At 30.9% G+C, this 18,660-nt stretch overlaps 1 protein-coding gene across 3 annotated transcripts in view; it reads right to left on the reverse strand.

Moving 5' to 3' along the window:
• LOC126760055 (homeotic protein ocelliless) overlaps positions 1 to 18,660 on the reverse strand; it is a 182,929-nt gene that overhangs the window by 28,194 nt on the left and 136,075 nt on the right. For 2 of the 3 annotated variants that reach the window (XM_050475404.1, XM_050475406.1), the window contains one exon: positions 910 to 1,148. In XM_050475404.1, the coding sequence (XP_050331361.1) occupies positions 910 to 1,148 (239 nt within the window). The remainder of the gene's footprint in view (positions 1 to 909; positions 1,149 to 18,660) is intronic. The other variant, XM_050475405.1, reaches the window with a different exon arrangement.

The following is an 18,660-nucleotide window of genomic DNA, read 5'->3' on the forward strand; positions in this document are numbered from 1 at the left end:
ATTGAATAATTTCAAGCTTCAATTAATTAATTAAATTATTTTTAATTAATAAAATTTTTAATTTATTTTTAATTAGTAATAATAATATTTCTTTTAATAATTTTAAATTTTTTCTAAATTATTTTTAATTATAAATTTTCAAAATAATTTTTAATTTTGGAAATATTACATTTTATGATTTTAATAATTCATTTTTCAATTATATTTAAACACTTTTAAAATGTTAAATTTTGTACATATATAATTATAAATTTTAAAATAATTATTTCAAATTATTATTTTTAATATATTTCATTTTAATTATATTTTTTAGGAAATTTTGATTTTATAATTTAAAAATATTATTTATTATTATTATTTTTTATACATTTAATTTTAGAAATTTTTTCTATCGATTTTAATTTTTAAAATATTATTTATTATTATTATTTTTTAAATATTTATTTTTAGAAATTTTTTTTATTGATTTTAATTTTAGAAAATAGTTTTTTAAATATGCATACACGTTTAGAAATTTTTGTTATGGATTTCATTTTTAGAAAATTATTTATTATCATTATTTTTTAAATATATTATGTTTCAGAAATTTTTTCTATTGATTTTAATTTTAGAAAACTATGTATTGTTATTATTTTTTCAATATTTAATTCCATAGCAAAAAGGATTTCAAATAAAGAAAAAATTATATGTTATTACTATTTTTTATATATTTTATTTTAGTATTTTTTTTTCTTGATTTTAATTTAAAAAATTACTTATTATTATTGTTTTATATATTTTTATTCAATGTTTCCTTTTAATAATATTTTCAGAACACTTTACTCAACACTACACATTTCAAATCGCTTGTTATTATAATTTTTTTTAAATCAAGCTAAGTTTTTCTACCAAAATCGGTTCGATATTTACCCCACATACCTTGGGAGAACCCAACAGCTTCTAAACCGTGAGGTAATCCGAAGGGTCCTAATGACGGCATCGGCATTCCTGGTGGCAGCGGCCCGTGCGGCACCGAATGATGTGGATGCGGGCCGCCATAGCTGTGCGGATGATGGCCCAAATCGCCGGATTTCAGAAAACCCGCAGCCATTAAGGCTTCTGTCGAGTGCAGCGCCATTGTGATAGCTGTGCGGTTAACGGTCGGGAACCTAAAGAATATGTAGAGAGAGTATAGATAAATATTTTGTTAATAAAAAGGGTAATATGAAAAAAAAATTAATTAAAGTAAATAAAAAAAAATTAAATAAATAAAACCAAAATGTTTAATTATATAAAACTAAAAAATATATCCATATAAATAAATTAAATATATAAAAAATAAAAAATATATATATATTAAATAAATAAACAAAGAAGTTAAAAATACGCAGAATTTAAAGCAGCCATACCAATTACAAATACACTGGCCAATCTATCTAGCGCGCTTGGCATTGGCCACCGACAAATAGTAACATACGACGATTTGCAACAATCGCCGAACAATGCGGCACCCGTCGGGAATTGCGTGCGCGAATAAATGCTAAGTATTTTGCGCACGAATTCTATATACACAGCAACAGACGACACGAGGGGTGGTCGCTCGCCACGAACGCTTGCATTTACTAACTATTATATGCGTGCATGTAAACGAATGTGTGTTTTGTTGCATTGCAAGCAATTGGTATGTATAGTATATGTACTATTGTTGTTGTTGTTGATAATGGGTAATCATAAATTTAAATTTGAGACAGATGTGTTATTAATTTACGTGTGCGCGTGAGCATGTAATTTGGGGTCGAGTATATGGTTACCTCTAATGGCCAAACGTTCACGGCTGATAATGGTTAATGATGATGAAGGTGGTGATGGTGATGAGGCTGCTGACTGACTGATTTCGGGTGACGAAAGTTGTTCGAGTGCAATTTCGACTGCACTGTGAGTAGGCATATACGCACACAAGCATACATATACATACAAACATATACAGTGTGCGACAAAACTAAAGCACGGAATCTACCTTGTCGGTATTTAACCGAATAAAATCATAAAGTAGGCATTACGTGATGTTTTATTGATTTGTATTATTAGTTCATGTATTCTTCTTTTAAAATTAGTAAAAATTAAACAAATTAACTTACTAAAATATTATATAAAATTAAATATATGAAAAACTCCAAAAAAAACGGTTTTTAATGATCAAAAATGTTGGATATGTGTAGTTGAAAAATATTAATGCATATTCAGTTGCAGTTCGTCATTCAGTACGGTTGGTTGTATGTTAAAGAGAAAGATATTTCAATGCACTGTTCATTTTAGAAAAAAATTTGTTAAGGATTTTAAGAAAAGAGAATCGGTTATGACTATTGCACATCCTAATGTTTCCCGAACATTTAGCTGATTTGGCAAATCAAGCTCTTTGGTTACAGCGCATAGAGGTACAAGCAACCGAACGAGAGGACAAGGGAGTCATTCATATCGGCAATATCTATTGTAAGACAATTATGGTTAAATATATTACAGAGATCCATACAACGTCGAGCTGTCGATGGGGAATTTTCATGCTACCTTTAGCAAGTTATTGCAAAAAAGCCGTATTATTTATTTAAAGAAATGCATTTGAATGCATTACAATGAAACGTGAAAACGAATCAAAGATGACAAAACAAAGCGCAAATTTCAAGCGCGGTCGGAAAAGTAGGGAAAATATGAAATGCGAAAAAATATTTCACACGTGCAAAGAAATGGCATAGTTATCAACATGACAATGCTATTTGTGTAAAACATGGTTTGTTGATAAACATACATATATGGATGTAAATTGTAGATCGAAAAATCAGAATTGAGAATTGTAAAAATAAGGCCGTTTTATACATTCAAGAGAAGGTAGCATTTTCCTGGGACACATCAAATAAATTAATTGAGTCCATCATAGCTGTGCTGTTAGAAAATAAGGGATACGCAACCAAATATTGAAAGACATAAATTTTTCAATCATGAGGGTTTTTCATATATGATTTTATATATTTTTTTAATAAGTTCAAGAATACATGAACTAATAATACAAGGCATGTATGATTTTATCTAGTTAAATACAAATCAGAGCAGAGGATCAACCATACATGACAGGCATGCGAAACAATGGGTGAAAGGATGAAAACACGGACGGACATGGAAGGCGACTGCATTTTGTGTCAAATAGTGATCGCATATGCGAAACGAAGGTGTGGATATGTGAAGTGCAATTGCTTGTGTCAAATAGTGATCGCATATGCGAAACGAAGGTGTGGATATGTGAAGTGCAATTGCTTGCCGTCCTCCATGTCCATATAGAGTAATTTTTTGCATACCTGATGGAAAGAAAATTTCCCATATACTATTTGTATGTATGTTTGCATGTGTGTAACTGCAATAATCATAGATATTTGTTTGTACACGAGCGTAAGACATAAGTAATTTGCACGAACGTCCTAAGCCGGCCATTGTGTGTGTGGCACAGAGCAGCGTATTTTAAGTTAATGGAAAATCGCAAAGCCGTGCTGCAGACAATGTGTGCGGCAAAGGATGTCAGGACATTCGGTGCGTCAATAGATATGTACACATGTATGAATGTGTATGTATGTCTGTCTTTATTCCATAGCAATTTTAAAATATGCGAATTTGTATTTAAGTAGCATGCTGCATGTGCAATATTTTTTCAGTTATTGTGCACATTGCAATTTACAGGTATGAGCAGCCGTGAAAACTAATCCAGGTCGCAAGATTATGTAGGACGATTATTATAACTGAAAAATATGTCTACTTTATATGTGTGTATGTATGTATGTATGTACAAATTTCTATTGTATGTGCTATTTGTCTAGTGTGAGTGCAATGCCTAATCTATTTGGTTGATTTTTTGAATGCGAACAAAAGCAAGAAATTATGATGAGCGTAAGATCAAAAAGACCACACCGCAAATGAGGCGACAACGTGTTGATGAAAATTTGAAGATGCTCTTGCGGCGAAAACACATGCCATTGTTTCTTGAAAGAAAAGCCAGAAATTTGATGAAAATCTGTCGTTTGATTGTTTTGCAAGCAATAGAAAATTAAGGTAACAAGTTTGGCAATAAAGAGGTGAAAAAATATAAAAGTAATAACAATAAAAAAATAAAAAATAAAAATATTATACTCTCTATCAACAGGTTGCAAGAGTATAAAAATCCATTATAGGGTACATGAAATAAAAAATGTTATGGAAAAAGTAAAATTATTACGAAAAATAAGTAAAATTAGTCATAGTAAAGAAATAAATTATTATGAAAAACGAAAAAATGTTTGTAGAAACTTACGGTGGCTTTTTAAATTATAATTAATATTAGAATAACCGGCTGAAACTTAAAAATCAGAAAAAAACGTAAACTTTCGCTTCACTGAAAGTATAATGTCGTCGTTAGGTATATTTCTTATAGCAGAAAATGGTATACAAATATTTATTTTGATGTTGGATGACCAGTTTTTATAACAGCTACATACATACATATGTATGTGTATGCTATAGTGCTTTAATCGGAAAAAAATTGTTCGGATATTGTACCGTTTCTTTGGTCATCCACTCAAAATTTCTCAAGGATATCTCGTCAAATAAAAAATTTCTCGATAGAAGAGCTTGGTTTTGTTCGTTCAGTTTGTATGGTAGCTATGTATATGTTAAAGTAGTCTGAGCTGGAAAATTTCTTCAGATATTTTAGTGTTGACTTGAGTAATAATATATGCTAAATTTGGTGAAGACATCTTGTAAAAAAAAGTTTTCCCATACAAGAATTTTATTATAAGATAACAAGATTTTTTATAAGATTATAGGATTTTCTTATCTTATATGTGTATAAGATCCGATATCGGCGATTTTGACAAATAAGCAGCTTTTTCAAGAGAAATGAATATAACAGAAACTAACGATTTCATAAGTTTTCTTTTATAAAAACGGTCTTAGGGAGCTATAAAAGCATGTATTACCAAAATCAGAAAGCAAAAAACAGCCAATTTAAACATATTTGGAGGTGTGACGAAATTTAATAAAATAAAATGATTGATTTTCTCGAAATTCGTGATTCATACTTCAGAAAAGTACAAATTGGTATATAAATTTTAGTATAAAAAGGTATATAGCATACCTTTATATACATATACATATGTGTACTATCGTATATTGAGAGCAAAAAATATTTATACATACATACACACATATGTATGTACCTCCCTATATCATATTACATAAGTTGAAACAAGAAATTACCGTGATTTATTTTTTGTCTCAACCACAATGATACAGACCATTAGTGTCATATAAGTATATACCATACCATATACTTAAATATAGGCATGCGAAAAAGTGAACATTTGTGCACAATAGTCGATGTACGTGACTTTTCTAGAAATTGGCGGAAAAATCATATATTGTACATATGTATGTATGTATGTATTTACATATGTATATAATTTGACAAAAGACAACTGACACCTTTTTGGGCTAACGAATATGCCACATGCGCCTAACTAACCAAGCGTACGAGCAGCCATCAATGACAGTAATCAAAAGTATGAAATATATGCATACATACATACAAACCTACACATAACTAAACAGCGTACGGATTACATTTGCCTTTTTTCAGCAAAAAAAAAGTTGTAATAAAAAGAGAAATGCCTCTCGGTAATTTTTATTTTCGCCTTTTTGTTTGCGTCTAAATCGTGTTAGTGCAACTATATCACGTACGCATGCGCATTACATTACGTTGTAAGCGAAAAACGCAAAAAACAACAAATAAATTGTAAACACAAAAAACGTAAATGTATGTGTAAGTTTTCACTTTCAGTTTCCGGCAGCGCGCAGCAATCAAAAACTGCAAGTAAAAAATGAAGAGACAGAGCTCTGAAAAAAAGTAGACAAAAATCACAATTGCACATGATGGTCATTGTTGTTGGTTGCTATAAATGAACCATAACGAGTTGTTAAATTCATATAAGTATATGCATGTACATACATACATATATCCATCTACATGTACATATGTATGTCACTTATGCTTACTTTTATTTGCGGCAGGCACAGTAATTGTATTATGTGGCGGACGGAAAATAATTGTGGAAAAAAAAATATTTTTATAACAAAAAATAACAGCCAAGACATGACTTCTGCTGCTATCAAATGATTAAAAGCATACATAAATTTTTTTTAACGAATTTTTCACACAAACTATGCAATAAATCGCCACATCATATGACATCATTGAGTTGCACACGCCACTTGGGGGCCAAAAGCAACTACCCGACATAGGCTCTATAGCATCCGCACATTTTTACCAAATCATTTGCCTCACACACTCGCATTCTCCCACTCACACGCTTATTTACTCGCACATTTCCAGTAATTACGGTCAAAATAATATTTTGTATTTATTTACGGTAGCAATAGCGTTATAGGTAAACATCAACAGAAATGCCCAAGGAAATATAAACAGAGCAAAAGAGCAGTCGCGACAGTCAATCAGTGCCTCTACGGTGCTCCAAGCAAGCAGAGATCTCTTCGACTTGCATACATATTTACACTGGCTTCGGTGTGTGTGTGTGTGTGCGGACTAATGGTCAGCGTTGTGCTCTAAGTGCCATCTGGAGCAATGCTCCTAGCGTTGCGTCGCCGCCGGTTGAGGATGTCAAGCGCGATAATGTTTTGAGTGGCTCTCGAGTGTGCGTCTAAGAAAAATACTAACAAACAAGCCTGGGAAATATGCGCATCCAAGCAGTTGAGTTGAGTTGAGTCAGCGCAAATGACCAGTAAGCAAGTTGACGTAGCAATATGGTAAGATACGATATGCTTGCTGTGTTTTTAGGCATCATTAAGCACAGTGGATTGTTTGTTGTTGTTGGTCACAGTAGCTGTCATTAGAGCAGCATCATTAAAATGTAGAGAGCAATAAAAATTAATTAATAATATGTAAGTTGCTGTGCAAATGAACTAAGTTGGTTGCATTGATTGAGTGATTGAGTTTTTTTTCTAAACATATAGCAAAAATAATTAATTAATATAAATGTTATTTAGTTAATGTATTATTTAGGGTATGAGAAAATGTTGAAATGAAACCAACAAAGAGCACTAAGAAATATTAAAAGTAAAAAAATTTTGAAAGCATCTCCATTTAGAAAAAAATTTAATATTTTTAATTTTTTAAATAAATTTTTTTGTTTATTTTATAATTATTTTTATTTTTTATTTTTTTGAAAAAATGTGGAGAAAATTTCCGTTAATTGTTTAATAATTTAATAATTAATTAATGTAAATGTTGTTTAGTTAAAATTTGTTATTTTGGGTTTGAGAAAATATCGAAAAAGAGCAACAAAAAGCACTGAAATTGATTGAAACTAAAAAAATTTTAAAAGTGCTTAAAAAAATATTATTTAATAAGAAAAATTATGCAGCATATCCATTTAGAAAAATAAAATTATTTTTTTCTTTAATTCTTTTAATTAATTTTCTAATTAATTTAAATTTTTTGGTAGCATCTCTATTTATAAAAAAAAATTATTTTTTGTAATTTTCAATTATTTTTTTAAACAAATTTTTTAACTAATTTTTTTATTATTTTTTTTTTTGCAGAAAATGAAGAAAATTACCGTTATTTATTTAAAATAAAAAAAAACAAAAGATAATATTAATTTATAATTATTTTGCAATTTATTTTATATATTAATTTAATTAATTATTTTATTAATAAAGCACAGCACAGCCAGTATACAACTTTGAAAATTTTGCATATTTTTATTGTCTAAACCTTTGAAAATTCCAGACCAAAAATTTTTATAAATTTTTCAAATGTATATTCAGTTATAGCCTTCTAAAGGGCAGCCGCTCAGTTCAATCAGCCCCACCCGTTTATCTTTAAACATTTTTTTCTTAGTACTTTATTTTTCAAACTAGTTTTAGATTATGATTACAGCGAGACCATTGATCCGTTCACTAATTTTGCCTTATTTTCTGTATATACATAGTTCTCCAAAAAATGACTTACTTATTTTTTTTAACTGATCGCAGGTCAAAAACGAACAAAATTTTAGGTAAATTTTTTTTTTTAGTTTTTTGTTATTTTTTGCACTTTGGAACATTTTAGTGACACTCTCCGTATTCTGTGGAGATAATCCACGAAACAGATCAGAAATTAATGCAAATTATTTTTTAAACGAGTTTTCCAAAAAAGTCATATTTACTTACATAAAAGTCAGATCCTACCGCAGACCAAGGTTTTTGGTACAACTACTGATCTACAAATCTCCAAAAAAAAAAGCATTTGTGACGTTATAAAAATCAGATTCTATGTAGAGCTAGATCTATTTAGATATAAAAATCAGATTCTATAACGGACCTAGATTTTTTGATACCACATGAATTCCTTTAATTTTGAACTTTCTACAAACAGCTGTTGATTTTTATAATTTGTATCAAGTCATAGGTAGCATAAAATTTTCAGCTTCTGCTTTCAGTTATAACCAATATATATCCACTTTATAACCATTTTATAACCAATTTATAACCAAAACTCAAAATTTTCTTTCTATATGAGTGGTTTCTATGATATCGTTTTCCTTCGCCTGTAAACTTATAAAAAGTGATGTTACGTTATTTTGCATTTCAGGTAACGATATCCTATATTGTTGCAATTTTTTCTATATTTTAAGAATATACAGTTTTAAGGCTTTATTTTAAGAATATATAGTAACATTTTAAGAATATACAGTTTTAAGGCTTTATTTTAAGAATATATAGTAACATTTTTCAGGAAAAAAATTAAATATTTTTCATGTTACACACGATCTTTAACGACTCTACACAAAGGTCCTCTACTGCTGCAATGATTCCGGTCATCTCCGTGAATGAAACCTTAAAAATATATTCGCGCCTGGAAAATACTATCCATGCAATGACTTAATGTCGAAGAAAGGTGAAAAATTTACAAAAATTTGGCGTTAATACGAAGTTGAATTTTTTTAAATTTTGTTTTTTTTTTTTAACTGCCAAAATTCGAGTTTTCAACAAATTATAAACTGATAAATCATTGTGTAGAGAACTATATCATTGAATGGAGAACTATATACAGGACATGCAGCAAAAATCTTTGAGTTGTCGCCGAGTAATCACTCAAGTATATTTGCAAAATGAAGCTTTGGAGAAAAACGGGTGTTAAGGAAAACCGATGGAGCTGTTTGAACTGGTTGACTAACTTTAACAGGCTGAAACTCAAAAATTATATGAGATAACGCTTTCAAATTGTAGTATGTTATTTTTGGAGGTATAGAGTAGGGAAACATGTAAGCAAAATAGATGAGATTCTTACGAAATTTCACAGTAGCTGCTTTAAATAACTTTGGTCAATTTCAGCGCAATATTTTTCCAACTTCCAAGCTTGCCAAAAATATTTAGGCTAATAATATCGTCGCACCGTTGAATGCGGCACAGCGCATACCTTTCACTCATATTTCTGAAAGTTTTACTTTGACGCCGCAGCGCTGCCCCCACACAACGAAAAAATACAAATCAACAATAAAAAGCAACGAATTGTCCGTCCGCTTTATTAATGTATGCACTTAAGCAGATATTAGAGTCTGACTGAGCGGCACGGCTACTGGTTTAGTGCACAAATATTTTTCAACTTTCGTGAACGCGCTGAGAGAATGCAGCCGTTCTACATATGTACATATGTATGTATGTATATTCAGTTGGCGACCGAGCGCACCGCGACACAGTGCCACTGCTGCAGTAGTTGCTCTACGCTGTTGTTGGTTTTGTTGTTGTTAGGTAGTGCATAATGAGCTGCTCCCACTGTTAGTTGGGGGAAAAAGTAATGCGGCTTAATAAACTTAGTAAAACAGCGGGTTATCACAGCGGCGGCTAACACAGACGCTGGATACCACGCTGCAACAACAACAACAATAAGAGCGGATTGCTGGTAGTTGCATACATATTTACAATTTACATGTGACTGCATATTTATGCTAAGTTTGTTTGTTTTGTGCACTGTGCGGGGCATGTGGCATGCAACATATGCATTTTAGTGTGTTTGCTGCGCATTTTGTTGAATAGTTGTTGACGTTACGTTGGCCACGGGAAAATTATTATTGCAACTTGACCAAGTTGCGGTGCGATTTGCTGTGCTGGAAATTAGAAATGTTCGGATTGTTTAGTGTATGTAGGTGTGCGTGTGTTAGTGCTTAGATGTGCTTTAAACGCCTGTTAGTTGGCATTTCCACATTTCCTTTTCAGTTCGAATGCGTGCTGACATTTAATTCGAATTCGCATTTGCTTTTGCCATTACTAGGCATTATGTGTTGTTGCTGTTGCTTTGGCATTTGAACATTTCAATTGCAAGAAGCAGCCTAACGCCCGCTGACACTGACGATTGCATGCCGCATGTGGCAGCAATGCGCGTCTGCGTGGCAATTTCTATTTATAAAGCGATTTTTCACAAATTTCTACACTGACGTGCAAAAAAAGTGCAACAAACTATAAAAAAATGTGAAAAAAGTGTGGCAGCTAAAGTCGCGCAAGCGTGGCAAGCCGCGTTTGTGCAACGGAATTTGCAACCGAAACTGCGTGATGAATCTGTTAGCAACGCAACGTGAAGTTTAATTAAGACTCAAGCCGAAAATGCGTAAAATATTTATATGAATGTGAACTACATGTGGTTATGCCTGTGTTCGTGTGTGTGTAGCGCTGCGACTGCGTTTTTTGACGATTTTGACAAGTTTAAGACTATTAACTGTACAAGGCACAAGGCATGCAGCAAATTCAAGGAAAAATCAAGCAAAAATGAATGCATGCCACACAAACACACACACACACACATACATATGCATGTGCACCTGCGCAGTAGATGAGTTGGCCTAGAAATATATATTAAAACAGGCTGTAGCTACTTAGCTACATACTACTTAATAAACACACACATACATACAAGCAAATGCAAATAATTGCTCATATAAATATACGCGAGTGCCTGCACTCCTTATGCCGCCACACTTGCTGCCGTCGCCGCTGTCGCTGCCGTTCTGGTGCTCGGCTGCGCGAACAAGTTGTTTGGTTTTAATTAGTTTTTTGACATATGCAAATGCAAATGCAATTTTTCCACGCCGCTGCCTAACGGCTGTCTGTCAAATGCGTTCGCCTCAAACACTTGCTGACGTTTGCGAATTTTCACGTTTCACGCCGCCAACTTGGCAAAAGCATTTACATACATACATATACACATGTATATGCATATGTAGGTGTATTCGTTTGTTTATTGACACTCACTAAAGCATTTGAATAAGTCGCTAGTTTATAAATTAAAAACGCATTAAAAAACGGTACTGGCATTGAATGCGTCACTTCTTCGGAAAAGCTGCGCCAAAGCCAATTGATAAGCCGTTGCTTTTGTGGCTACAAATAATCACATATAAACATACATACATATGTATGTAAATATATGTACACACATATGGAAAAGATGCATAAATATGTGGTTTAACCAGCTTATAGCGCCATAATTGCCGCTGATACGCCCAAAAATGACTGTTCACTTTTGGCTAGTTGGCGCTTAGCTTACCATAAAGACAAGTGAGGATACAAGTATTATTATCTATTAAAACAAAAATAAAGCAAAAAATTGTTAAGCTGAACAAAATTACTATTTTAATATTTTTTTGAAATTCCATTAGTTTAAAGGTTTATACCAGTTTAGACCAATTTAATTTTGACAATTTATTTTGAGAGTATGAAAACGCATTGCTCCCTTTGAAGCTTTATAGAACACCATACATACATATTTAAGTGAAAATAAGAAATTTTATAATGACGCTTTAACACAAAATTCATTTTTCTTTAGTTTAAGGTTTTACGCGAGTTTAGACCAATTTAATTCCGACAATTTAATAAACTAAAAAATAATAATTTCCTTTAAGCTTTATTTAAGTGTATCTATTAAAAAGTGTTTGTAATAATTTTTTGGTAGAAAATTAGCCAATCTTCGGAAACACCTTTTACAAGTGTCTCTTAACGAGCGGCGGCTACTAACTAAAATAATATGAAAATCGAACTACTTCTTATGAACGTACAACGTTTTCAAAATGGCATTTTTCTGAAAATTTTAGACCATCCAAAATTTTTGTACAGGCGTAGGAAACACGATATGAAAAAAAAACCACGAATAATGAAAAAGAATTTGAGTTTTGGTTTTATGTGGTTATAAAATGGTTATATATTGGTTATATCTGACAGCAGAAGCTGAAAATGAATAGTTTGGAGCTCCAAAATATTTTCTGGAGCTTATAAAGCATTTTTAAAGATTTTATGAACAGTCTAAGATTTTAGGCTTAAGGTTCTTATCTTTCTTTAAACCTTTAAAAATATTTTACAAGCTCCAGAAAATGGTGTGGAGCTCCAAAAAAATACTATTTTTCTTCAAAAACCAAAAAAATTATACGAAAAAAATGAATATTAAAAAATATATATGTATATACAAGATTGCCATATTGGCTTCACATATAGAAAACTTAATCTCAAATGTAACAAAGATCTGGATTTAATTGGATATAAAAATTAAGTTATTTTACACAGCAATTTTTTCAATTAAAAATATAAGCACACATACAAATATATAAATGAGTTGACAGTTTTTGAGCTGAAAATAGTGTTTGTATAAAATTGAGTTGCTCGATTTTTATCCATAAAAGGTATAGAAATTGCTTTATTGTTCTTACATAACCACAGCGTTGCTATAAGTACGTTGTTTTGATTCGAGAATAATCTAGTTGTAATCTAGCAATTATTTTCTTCCATATCAAATTTCTTAAACGCCCACTCAGAGTAAAGGTTTCTTAATGCCTTATTAACTTCTTACAATTTTATGAATATTTTTTAATTGTTTTTTTTTCTTTTTTTTTAAATTTATTTCTCATTTATTTATTCGCTTACACCGCCAGCTAGGGAAGTGACTTCAACGCCAATCAACAATGCCAAAACTATGCGCTTACTTCATATACATATGTACATACATACTATGATACATATGATAAATCTCTCGACCATAAAGAGCGCAGACGAGATAAAAGCGTATAAAAATCTTTGAATAAATATTAAAAAATTTGAAAAAATAATAAAAAATTGTAAAAATAGAGAGAAATAAAAAAATTGTAAAAATAGAGAAAAATAAAAAAAAAGAAAAAATAAAAGAGTATTACAAATAAGTTCTATTTTTGATTTCCTGTTGATATTTCACGTTATTAATTTCGCGCTATTATATGCGCCAGCACTCATAAGCCTGTTTATGTTAATTTTTTTTCATGGAATTTTTTCAACTTAAATTTTTTTGTGTTAATTTTTTTCTGTTTAGTTTTTTTTCAATTGAAATTTTTATTAAATTTTTTTTTTATTATTTTTTTCAATTAAATTTTTTATTCAAATTTTTTTCTTATTATTTATTTTGCTAACAGCAAAGCAAGCGAAAACAAACAAACAGAAGTATTACAGCACAGTGTCGCCAACAGTTCTTTGTAAATTTTTTGTGCACTCCAAGCGCTGCTTGACAATTTACCAAGCAAACAAAAATAGTCACTGAAACAACAATAACAACAACTAAAATGCTAGAAAATAATTAAGGTAAAAATATATATCGCCAAGACATCAGCTTTGAAGGCTAGAGAGCAATCATATAACCTGCCTGCCGCGGACTGGCGGACGCCGCGCAGGCGCTGACTAGAGCACAGGCTCCGCATTGCGGCGGGTGTGCACCAGCACAAGACAACTTCGTGGTTACTCATATATTTTTTTTCATTTACTCATATCAGCGCTGCCATATCTGTGTGTAAGCGCAGCTAAAAGACAACAACCGACTGAGTTGAGCCTCGAGAAGTAAGCGTTGCGTCATTTCCATTCATATTCAAGTCAGTTATTAGTTGTTGTTGTTGTTGGTGTGCTGCAGAACACTATATTGTATATTTGTGGCAATTTATAATTGTATGTGTGTGTGTTTTGTGTCTTTTGCTGCACGATCTTGATAGTTGCGCTTTACACTTGAATGATCATTTCTATTTGAAAGACTTTGGCAGCCAAAAAATCGAGCAAAAGCAATGAAATTGTATAATTTGGGGGGAAAGAATAAAAAAAAAATAAATAAATTGAATTCAAGCTCGAAAAACTGTCAACAAGCGTGTGTTAGAAAAGCTGTGAGCCAACAGAATTATGAGCGAAGAAAAAAAAATAATAAAAAAAATATAAAGCGCAAAGGTGTGCTGCTATTAACCACAATGCCACAATAAATATTAAGTACAAATCATAATTTTAATTATCAATTCAATTAAAGTTGCGACGCGTCGCGAGTCTAGCCATTTGGCTGATAAAGAAAACCAGAAAAAACAACAGACAAATAAGTGACTACAGGCCATAAGCACTCACACACACACACGACGACAACACCGCCGCACAATGCTGAAAAAATCTCGAGCTTCACTTCAAGCCTTCAATCACTTGATTGACTTATGATTTTAAAATTCACTTATTATTCTGTGGCAGCGCGCATTGTTGTTATTGTTGCCGCTTATGTGAGTGTTTATGCGCTTAGTGCGCGCTCGAAATCATTGATTCAAATTTAATTTCGTTTTCAAGCCCAGCCCAAGATAATGCGATTTTTTTCTTATTACCTTAAGATTGCCAGCTTTTTCAATAACAAGCGTTTTTATCAAATTTGTTTGCTTTTTTTCTGAAAAAAAAAAGTGTGTGCCTGTGGTACCGGATATGCCCTATCTATGCAATGAATGAATGTTTTCTTTACATTATTTCTCGTATATGTGTTGTTGTTGTTGTTTAATTTCCATTCAATAAATCTGTGATCTTTGCTAGTTGCGTGGGTGGCTGCTTGTAGCGGTTTTGACAGCCAATAAACTGGTTGCCGCTGGAATTCTACTTGCCCTAACGATTGCCTGGTTGTTGTTCTTGTTCAAAAGTGTGGTTGTGTGTGAGTGCTGTAGTGCTGTTGAGGAGCTGCAGTTCAATTGGTTTGTGCACTGATTGATTGATTTGTAGCTGAGAAAGTTCAGTGGTACCTTACTGCTTGTGAGTGTAACATGAAAATACATGCACTACTTATATGTATGTGTATACAGTAAAGAGTAAAGTTTTAGCAGTGGAAATTTTAGTAAAGAATTAATGCTTTTGTATCGTGTAAAGAATTTTCGTTCTCTATACATAATATTATTTAATTATGTAAGAACGATATTTCTTCTTATATTAGCTAAACTTCCAAATAATATCATTTTTCATACATTTTACTTTATTTCAATGCATAATGTGTATATATCTTTTTTTAAGAATATATACATTTTTTCTTTGATTTGAAATTAAAAATTTCAAATTCCATTTATATTTATTTTTAAATAATAAATATATGATTATGAAAGTATTTTTTGAGCGTAATAATATAAATATTTCACTTAATTTAATACAATTCCATTAGCACATATATTTTATGTGTAATAAGAATAGTTTAAAGAAAGGTTTTTGTAGACTTAAATGGGAATTTAAGTAAAAACTTGCTTGTATGTGTATATGTACATATGTAAGTATATGTGCTTTTGAAAGGCAAAAAATAATTATTGGATTTAAAAAAATATTATGTTTTCTTTCTAAACGGTGTATAAGAATATAAAACCAGTATTCAAAAACGAATACAAAAAAAATATTTTAAGCCTTCAATTAATAATTAATTCTAATAATAATTAATTTAATTAATTAATTATACTTTTTTTACGTTTAATTATCACTTTTACTTTTAATTTATTAATTATAATTTAATAAACTTATAATCGTATTATTAATGCTTTCACATTTCTTAAAAAAATCATGCAAATTATTTATATTGAGGTGATCAAGTAAACGATTTGCTTGCCAAAAATTTTCAAAAAATCACTATTTTATGCGGCCAAGGACAGAGAATTCTGTCGCTACAACAAACTCGAAACCTCGAAACTGTAGTTTTCAAATCGGCTGACGATGGTTTTCGTAGAGTATCGTATACACCCAATTTTCTAACTCCAGCGTTTCAGTAATAATGTATTATCTAGTAAATTACCTTTTACTTCTGCAATTTTATCTTTTTGTGGACAATTTTGAATATTCGATAAATATTGAAAGGTAAAGCTATTATGAATAAGAATTTCAGTTATAGATTGTAACCGTGAATAATAAAAATTAATTATTGCCAAATATTATTATAATTATTATCGAATTAAAAAGCTGTGATTGTTGTTGTTGTAGTTTCAAAAGCAACAAAAATGTTAAAAGAATTTTGCGGAAACCTGAGTAGTATGGAAAGTAAAGCCAAATTGGCTTAATTTTAATTAAATAAATGTATAATTATTAATTAAGGTGGTAAACTCTGCCTCTGGCGCGCTGTTGTAAACTCGGCTATAACCGCGTAAGCAGTGTCTACGCCAATAAAGAAGAAAAGCCTCTGGCTTAGAAGTCTTAATCCTTAATATATAGAAACGTTTAATAACCAAAGTTAAAAAATATTTTCATTGTAATTATCTATATAATAATGCTTTGCTTCAAAATAAAATATCCATAATAGTCAAAAGGCCCTGTTTGTGCAGAATTTTTGATTAACATAATCGAAGCGACGGACACGTATTCTATACTAGTCAAAACTAATATTCGAGCAGCAAATCATATAATAGTTGACTAATTTATTTTTTCTAATATAAAATTTAGTATAATAGTGCCAAAAATAGTAGAAAAATAGTAATTTTAATTTTTTGTTGTTTTTATAATTTTTTACTTCATTTTTTTTTTAATTTTGTATTTTTCTTTATTTTTCTGTTATAAAATTAAGTATAATAGCGTCAAAAATATTAAAAAAAAATAATAATTTTAATTTGTTGTTGATTTTATAGTTTTTTTAATCCAATTAATTTTTTCTGATTTTATTAATTTCATTTTAATTTTTTTATAGTATTAATTTTATAATTTTTTATTTCATTAAAATTTTTTATTTTTATATTTTTGAAACAAATTATTTTTCTCTAGCTTTCTATCAAAAATTGTGGAGATTTATTTTCATATGTGTTAATAATTTTTAATATTCTACAATAACAAACTTCTTGATTTTTTTTTTGTTAAAAGTCGAGCTTTTTCCTTCAAAGTGTTTAAAAAAAATGTAAAATTGAAATTTCGAAAAAACACACTCACGGTTACCAGCGGTAAACTATTATTTAACGAATGAACTTAAATTTTGTGATTTCGTGAGATCGAGCACCACGCTATGATTTCTACATCCTTCCAAGACACTTCCGAATAATTGCTGTCATTGCCAGATTTGTTGATATTTCTACGTGAAAACAACACTTTTCGAATGTAAAAAACGCGTTTAAAGACAGCGCACTTAGCCTAGCTGGCCTCGGGCGCATAAAGTTCCGAAACTATTACTCGGATCAACTTGAAAATTTAGGACAATATTTTAAAGGTGTTGTAGAACTTAATAAAACAATTGAAAGGTGTTGATTAGGACACTTTCTATTTTTCAGGATGGTCTTTTATTTATATATTAAAATTAGAATTTACAAAATTTATTGAATATAAGATATTATCACACGGGAGTCTGCGTTCGCGTTGGCGGTTGAAATTCAAGTGTTGCTTTTGATGTGCCGGTGATGCCACAAGGATGAGAATTAATATTTTGCATAGGGTTACCTTACGCAATAAAATAAATCGATTTTTTGAAACCCGCAAACTTAATGTACTATTGACTCTGGGCACAATAGAGCTCAGGGCGTGATGCCATCTTTATCTATTTTTCTTGTCTTTTTGGTTTTAATAAAACCGTCGTCACAAAAAAATCACCTAAAAATGCCTGTCCTTGCACGACTTAAACCTCAATAGTTTGTTTCTACATATTTATAATTTTTCATTATTTTCATCAAATTCACTCCCTCAGTAATTTTACTTTTTAAGTCTGCATTCTAGTATTAACACTACTAAATCTACAACTTTCTCAAAACTTAGACAAGCATAAATTCCTAACACACAAATAACGAAAAGTCAAGCTTTCCAACAGCAGCCAAGAAGAACATAAGCGGAGCAACTTGCGGTTTTCCCCAGCCACAATTCATTCTTATCAATACAAGTAAATTAGAGATAGAATGGAGAATGCCTCCGCGCAAACAATAAAATATTAGACTAGCATGTATTTAGCAGCCAAACGCTTTAACTAAGTGTGATACTATGCATATGTGCGTGCATGTGTGTGTGTAACCAGTTTTATTGTGCTGCCATATAACACAGCAAAAGCATTTGAAAACCGAAATGATATTAGGAAACCCCTTCTTTTGAAAATTAACATTTCTCACTGAATCGCCAAACGGCTGCGAGTAATTTGTACGACGCTTGTTTTTGTATGTAGTCATTATAAACGGCTGTATGTATGTATGTACACATGTATATTAATATGTATGCTTGTAAGTTGCTGTCGTTGAAGCTGTGCCGCGTCGAACATGTGTAGCATGCATGTATTTGGTGTTGTTATTGTATTTAATTTATACAATATGCAAATCGGCGGTCAGCGAAAGAAGAAGCAGCAGCAGCAGCGGTGGAAGTTAGAGCAATAATACAAGCAATAAGACAGTA

This window comes from Bactrocera neohumeralis, chromosome 5, assembly GCF_024586455.1.
Source record: "Bactrocera neohumeralis isolate Rockhampton chromosome 5, APGP_CSIRO_Bneo_wtdbg2-racon-allhic-juicebox.fasta_v2, whole genome shotgun sequence".
NCBI lineage: Eukaryota > Metazoa > Arthropoda > Insecta > Diptera > Tephritidae > Bactrocera > Bactrocera neohumeralis.